The sequence below is a fragment of the Elephantulus edwardii genome, unplaced genomic scaffold (genome assembly GCF_000299155.1).
Source record: "Elephantulus edwardii isolate Elephantulus edwardi_28Jun2011 unplaced genomic scaffold, EleEdw1.0 scaffold00138, whole genome shotgun sequence".
Classification (NCBI taxonomy): domain Eukaryota; kingdom Metazoa; phylum Chordata; class Mammalia; order Macroscelidea; family Macroscelididae; genus Elephantulus; species Elephantulus edwardii.
Window position 1 is genome coordinate 226,235 of NW_006399888.1, and position 6,878 is coordinate 233,112.

At 56.8% G+C, this 6,878-nt stretch overlaps 1 protein-coding gene across 2 annotated transcripts; it reads right to left on the reverse strand.

Moving 5' to 3' along the window:
* Positions 1-321: 321 nt before the first annotated feature.
* CPXM1 (carboxypeptidase X (M14 family), member 1) lies at positions 322-6,516 on the reverse strand. 2 transcript variants are annotated; one of them, XM_006894186.1, is made up of 14 exons: positions 6,348-6,516; positions 4,840-4,971; positions 4,562-4,671; positions 4,309-4,448; positions 4,125-4,212; positions 3,417-3,567; positions 3,237-3,325; positions 2,891-3,014; positions 2,613-2,809; positions 2,348-2,527; positions 2,197-2,272; positions 1,697-1,836; positions 672-774; positions 322-563 (listed from the first exon to the last, which is right to left on the reverse strand). In XM_006894186.1, the coding sequence occupies exons 1-14, from the start codon at positions 6,514-6,516 to the stop codon at positions 322-324; spliced, it is 1,941 nt and encodes a 646-aa protein (XP_006894248.1). The 2 variants fall into 2 exon arrangements, with proteins under 2 accessions (XP_006894248.1, XP_006894247.1); XM_006894185.1 differs by having other exon boundaries at positions 1,975-2,272.
* Between the last annotated feature and the right edge of the window lie 362 nt (positions 6,517-6,878).

Here is a 6,878-nt window from a genome sequence, read left to right on the forward strand (position 1 = left end):
AGCCCACAGGCAGAGATGGGTTGCTCTGACAAGCTCTTGGTTCAAGGAGCCCAGGTGGGATTCCCTTTCCACATCACATGCCTAGAAGTCAGATGCTGAGTATGCAAGTCTGGGCAGGGTAGGAGGTGAGGGGTGGCTGGACACACACCCCAGGGGAGGAGCTGGGACACAGAGACCACAGGCAGACGGGCTGAAGTGCCAGGTAGCTTTAATAAGCCCAAGCACCTCTCCTCCCACAGTGCCCCTCCCTCCCCACTCCTTCAGTTCTAGACAGGTCCAGCCTGCCCCAGGGGTTCAGTGATTCTCAGATGGAGAATTCCTCTAATTCTTCTGTTTCCTCAGCCGCTCCAGGCGCCTCTGAAGGTCGGGGGGCACCTTGGCCCCTGCTGCCAGCAGCTCTCGCAGTCTCTGTTTGGGTGTCTTGGTGAGATGGAAATTGCAGGGGAAGGGGCCCTCTTCAAAGGTGACCCGACAGTTCCGTGTGACTGAGTGGTAGCCTTCAGCACTGGCGGTCACCGTGTAGTCTCCAGGAGTCAGCAGTCTCCAGTAATCCCCATCCCATGCTGACAAGTGAAGAAACAGGCCCCAGTGAGCCTCACCTCCTGTCTGCTGCCACCTGAAAGCCCCCTAGTCCCCCACTTTCCCACCTCCACCTACACACACACACACACCTGTGGTGACGTCATGGTTAATCCCCTCCACGGAAATGACAGCATCCGCAATCCCCTGCTCCGTGTCCTTGTCCCGCACGACACCTACAATGGCCATGCGCACCTACAAGGGAAGAAGTTATCAAAACACGTTTGCTTCCGAGATGGCACCTTCAGTTCAGTTCACTCTCTGGGTTTGTTTCCCTGCAAACCTGGTAAGAGGTGGTATGTCTACTATGCCCATCTACTGTGTTCTGAGAAAAATATTTTCTGATTGATAAAACTCCATCTGGAGAACTATTAATCCTTAGTACCTTATAAATAGCACTGGTGGCCTAGTGACAAGAAGCTATGCTACAATCCCAAAGGCACATGGTTCAAATCCATCAGCTGCTCCGTGGGAAAAGGATGGGCAATCTCCTGTGTGATTAACTGCCTCTGAAAACTGGCTGGAGGGTCAGCTATGAGTCGGTTCTGACTCAATGGTATTGCCTACAAGTAGATTCTGACTCACAGCTGGGGGTCTAACTGTCCCCTAAGGTTTCCAAGCCTATGGAGCAGGCTGCCACAACTGTCTCCCATGGAGCCACTGGCCGGTTTGTTTGAACCAATTTTAGTAGTTATCAGTTGAGTGGCATATCTTTAGTCTTCTCCAGGTTCAGTGACTCTTGTTACTGGGCTTGTCTTTGGTAGAAACCTGGAAAGCCATACCAGTGGAATCACGCCCAGAGATAAAAGCTTCTGTGAAGTAGGGTTTGGGTGTGGCGTCCCTGTGCTTGCCCAGTGTGGGCCCTAGATGGTGCCAGAGGGCCCGGCAGAGAAGGCCGTCAGCTCTATGCAGAGAAGCATATCTGACGTCCTGCTGGCAGAATGTCTCCTCTTCTCTATCCTAAGTCAATCTGAAGCCAACCATGGTCTGTGGCATCTTGTGAGTCTACGTGCCTGGTCCTTTCAACTTCCTGGTGGGAGATGCCACCCAAGTGGTGAGCAGACAGGTGGGTGGGAGGGACTGTGGGAGGCTGGGAACCAGGAGAGTTAGAGCGAACCTGTTCCAGGTAGGTGAGCAGGGCATCTTTGTTGTTCTCCCATTCCTGGGGCAGCTCACTCTCATGCGGGAACTTGTCACAGGACAGTTCTATGGTGACCTCGAAGCAGTTGGTGTGTAGGTAGCTGAAGTCATTCATGCCTACGGAAACCACAGACACTGGAGCTTCAACCTCCCCTGCCCTCTTTGAGGAGATCCGTCAGGGTAGGAGATGACACCAGACTATCTTATTGGGGACAGGACAACAGGGAGAGGGTTATTCCCAACCCTGACACATACTCCCAGGGACAGTGTGCCAGTCAGCTCCGTTGATGATGTTGCCGCCCAAGGCGAAGTCTTGGTTGTGGCAAGCACGCCGTTCCGGGTTCTGCATGACCCGGTTAGTGTCAGCGTAGACGGTGCTGAGCCAACGAAACACGGCGTCGTCAGGAGTGGGCGTGAGTTCCCGGGCGGCCCACGGGGTCCGGGTCATGTCGTACGGGTAGGACACCACGAGCTCACCCCCATGCAGATTGGCGCTCAGAACAAAGGGGATCCGCTTCATCCACTCAATCACGGCCCGGGTCTCAGGGGCCACCTGGACAGAGACAGGTCAGGACACAGGTGCCCGGCCCCTCCAGGTGGCCGTCCAACACTGCCCGCAAATACTCACAGTGGCGTTGGGCAGGGTGTAGTAAGCCGGCAGCGGGAGGTGATGGTTGGCAACCGTGTGGGGAACCAGTCCATCATCCTCCGCTGTCCACAGCGGTGTGTTGAGGTCAGCAAAGTTGTGGTTGAGGTCAATGCCCTGGTAGTTCCAGCGGCCGTCTACCCAGCCCGCCAGCTCCGAGCCCTGCCAAGGAAGGCACCTGTTCAAGCTGGTTTGCTCTGGGTACCAGAGTGGAAGGCACAGGGTGGTGCCCATGCAGGTGACCTACCCGTTGGTAGGCGAGCTCATAGCCATCGGGGTTCATGGAGGGCAGCAGGTGAAGACGCATCTCTGTGAGCAGCCGGGTGACCCGTGGGTTCCCTCGCAGGTACTCACGACACAAGAACTGCATCAGCAGCAGCAGCAACTCCCGTCCCAGGACCTCGTTCCCGTGCATGCCGGCCACATAGCGAACCTCCGGCTCCACTAGAACACACGGAGCTTGTGGCCAGCTCACGCCCCGAGCCCTCCCTCTGCCCACCTCTCTCCCCACCCGCCTGTCAGTACTCAGCTCGTGCTCCCCGGGGTTGTCTGACATTTCCATCACATACAGCTTCAAGCCCTGGTGGCTCTTCCCGATGTTGTAGACGCGGGTGATGTTGGGACACTGCTCATTCACTTCTTTCATCAGCTAAGCACCAGGATGCACAGAGTGTGACATGTACATAGAGGATTAGACTCAGGGCTCAGAACACAGAGGGCTTCAGAAAAGTCAGGCAGACCACACTAGCAGGAGCAAAGTGGAGGTGCCATAACAAGGGAAACTACAGCAGAGCTTAGGGGTCAACAGGACAAAGGGTGAGATGGTGGGAGGTGCCAGTCCCTACTCTGGGCCACAGGGGTTGGGGCTGACCTTCCTCATATCCTTATAATTGTGATGCCGAAAATCCAGAGGATCAGAGGATGCCAGCGCCAGGGCCTTGGGGAGCAGGCCGTTAGGATCTGGTAGAAGGTGTGTCCATGGTTAAGGGTCACAGTGGATGGTGCAACATGGGTCCACACCCTGACCATTCAGTCCCAGCTTCCTGCTCACCTGAGACTGGACAAGCCAGGATCTCGGCCCGGAGGCAGGGCGCACCTCCAGGGAGCCAGGTCTGGGGCAGCAGGCGAATGTAGCGGGCGACCTGGTGCTCAGGAAGGAGGTTCAGCACTGGGGTCTCTTGATCGGAATTGGCTGGAAATATCTGGAACATCAAGTCCTTTGTTGGAGTTACTTGAACCCCTAGAGTCTGGCCTAGAAACCAGGGCAAAGGTTCAGGCCTTCAAGCTCACCCTGGCGCTGAGAACTCACAATCTGCGTCAAAAGGAAAGCCTCTGAAAACGGACAGTCCCAGGCAGCCATGGACTTGGCTGCAGCTGACTAGGCCAATGTATTCATGTGGCTCCAGAGCAGCCAATCCTAAAGCTGCCCACGACCCTATACCACAGCCTGGTCTAAGAAAGGTCCATGAGAAGAGGAAGCCAGAGCCATGAAAAGGCCTAGAAGTGATACAGGGACTAAAGGCCTATTGCTAGGAGGGCTGTTCTAGCAGAACCGAGCTGCACTTGCCTGGAAGTGGAGTTGTCTGGGCAAGCTGGGTACCCCTCATCCTGACAGCAGCCCTTTTTCTATCAGCACACACAAGTAGGTACCTGCTCCTTGTTCTCAGAGGAATCCCGGGACAGGCCAGCCCTCCATAGTGGACAGGGTGCTGACCCAATTCCTGCCCCAGAGAGTCCTAGCTTCTGTGGGCCCACTCACCACATCCATCCCACTGCTGTTCTTGCTCCCCCACCAGCTCCGACTGTCGTTGCTGAACTGAACCTTGTACGATGTGACCCAGTCAAACCTGGCAGAGAGATGGGCAGAGACTGTTAGCGCCCTCCAGGGTGTCTACTCAGTCTACTCGTGCCCTAACCTCCTAGCCTGAGCGAGCCTGCCTCACCTCCAGATCGAGTTCCGGCCTTGTGTGATAACCCCCGAGAAGCGAGTGGGGTGTCCCGCATCCACCTGAAACCAGGGCTCAACATCCTGCTGCTCCGCACACCAGGCGCCATCATAGTGATCACCATCCTCCAGGCCAGACTGAGGACACAGGGAGGGGGGCTTCAGGCCCTTGAGGGCGGGACAGGGAGGGGAGGGAGCAAGGCAGCGAGCCCAGGGGTCACACTGTCTGCCCTCGAATCAACGTGGCTGACCTGAATGTTCAGTCGTCCACGGTGCGGTCCAAGGCCAAAGGACTGGCTGCTGGATGCCTCAAACTGGCTATCTGAGACACGCAGGGACTCCAGGCCTAGAGGGGGACAGTCTGGAACAGAAAGAGAAGAGAGAGAGAGAGAGAGAGATGGGTCAGGGCAGCAGGAAGCTGAGCCCAAGCTTGCCCAGGTGCAGGTGAGGCTGCAGGCATGCCTATGCCCGCGAGGCACTATGTGTGCCAGGGCTATACATCCTGGCCAGAACCGTGGAGAGGTGGTACCTGGTTTTTGCTCCTTAGGGGGCACAGGGGTCTCTGCAAGCTTAGTAGTTACTGGGCGTCTGGTACGAATTATCTTCTTTTGCTTCTTTACAATGACCTTTTTCTTCTTGACAATACGTATTTTTGTGGTCCCTGGGGATGAGGGAGAGATCACATGGGAAGGAAACTGTTGAGACCTCAGATGAAGAGCTCTGCTGGCCCAAGAAGGCACGAGAGCCCACTGCCAGCCTCACCCCAGGCGTCTTAGGTACTCCTGACACGTGTGGCCAGCTTCACACTGACCTCCTCCACCAGAGAGCGTGTCCGCTCACTAGGAACTGGTCTTGTTGCTCCATAAGCTGAGTCTGATTCTTACCTTGAGGTCTTTATACTGTGTTCCCTCCCCCATAACATCAGCCTTTGACTTTGCTGCCTAACTCCACATCTCAGCCCAGATGAGCTCTGAGAAAACTCATCCCACTCCAGACTGGGTCTCCTCCTGTCTCACAGCCCTGGTGCCACCTCCATCACTGTGTCTGGCATCTAAACTGAGACACTCTGTCCTCAGATCCAAGAATATCTAGACACTAAGTCTTTCCAAAGCTGAGCACTGGGCTCGGCCACCAGCGCCACGGAGGCCTCTGGAACACAACGAGTGGCATATTCTGCCTGGTCGCCCTGAGCCTTTACACACACTGATTCCCACTCTAGCTTTCTGTTCAGTCTTCTGACTCAGAAACTCAGTTCTACTTCCTCTAAGAAGCGCTCCTTGACTACCACCCTCACAGCTTCCCCAGGAGGTTTGCAGGGGCAGTTAATCACGGAGGAGGAGACTGCCCATCTTTCTCCCACAGAGCAGCTAGTGGATTCGAACCACTTACCTTGGCAGTGGTAGTGCAATTCCTTACCACTAAGCCATCAGGGCACCCTCCCTTTCCCTCTCGCCCTAGCTTTCCCACCAATTCCTACACAGCTTTGCTCTGCACCTTTTCGTCCAGGCACTCCAGTCTGTACCTCTTTCTTGTCTTCCTTTTGGGCCTCAGTTTCTGTATCTGTACAAAGTAAAGATTTGGGGCTGAAAGAAGTTTCCAATAACGGCAAAGAGTTAACGCCCTCGGCTACATAACAGAAGGGCTGAAGTTCTAGTCCGTCCAGAAGCATCTCAAAAGAACGGTCTACGTCATTTGGAAAAAATTAGCCCCTGAGAACCCAAAGGAGTAAAGTTCTAGCCTGACCCGAACCGGGTCGGCATGAGGAGGTAGCGGTTGGGCTGTGACTGGTCCTGGTCGGAGCAGAAGGAGTCCATCCCAGGAATGCTGACTCGGACGCGAAAGGGGCTGCTGAGTCAGCAGTCACTGGGAGGAGGCATGGGTGAGAAAGAGAAAGGTGTGTGTGTGTGTGTGTGTGTGTGTGTGTGTGTGTGTGTGCGCGCGCGCGTGCGTGTGTGTAAGGCATAAGGCACTGTCACACCAGTGGGTGCCTGGGGTTAACCAACTTGCCCGACGACCGATCCCTGGTCGGGAGCTCACCGTTCTCTTTCCCCGCAGGTCCTGGGCTGCTGCTTCGCTGGGCCGGGGTCGTGAACGAGGCCTTGGTGGTCCCGGGCGGCGCGAGACCCAGGACTGGGGTGCCGGAAGCCACCAGGCCCGGGGCGCAGGCGGGCGCGCACGCGGCCAGGGCGAGCAGGAGACCCCACATAGCGCGTGCGGAACGGTGGTCTGCACGGCCCCGCCGAGCGTCCGCCGGCTTGTCTCTTCCTGCTCGGGGCTCGGGGGCCCCCCGCCCCTTCCTGCCCACCCAGCCTCACGCCCCCTGCGCCTCTGGCCCGCCCACTGCCCGCTCCAGGCCAAGGAGGGGAGGGGAGGGCGCGGGGCGGGGGAGGGAGAGGGCTGGACCCCCTAGAACAGGGATGGTCGGTGGGCACGGCCTCGACCCCTGGGGGTCCTGCACCCACAGCTTGGCACCGCCCCCTCCGGACATGCTGACTCAGCAGACAAAGAAAACTGCTGGGCCCACTTGATTTCAGTTAACCTTGAGTTCTCAAAGTCGGCAGCACTGTG

Bases quoted from the DNA above. Each gene is read 5' to 3' on its own strand.
- CPXM1 (XM_006894185.1), bottom strand. From the start codon at position 6,516: ATGTGGGGTCTCCTGCTCGCCCTGGCCGCGTGCGCGCCCGCCTGCGCC. The intron at 3,568-4,124 runs GTGAGTGGGCCC...TTGATGTTCCAG, and splicing joins ACAGCAGTGGGATGGATGTG to ATATTTCCAGCCAATTCCGA. The intron at 1,837-1,974 runs GTATGTGTCAGG...TGGTTTCCGTAG, and splicing joins CTGGCACACTGTCCCTGGGA to GCATGAATGACTTCAGCTAC.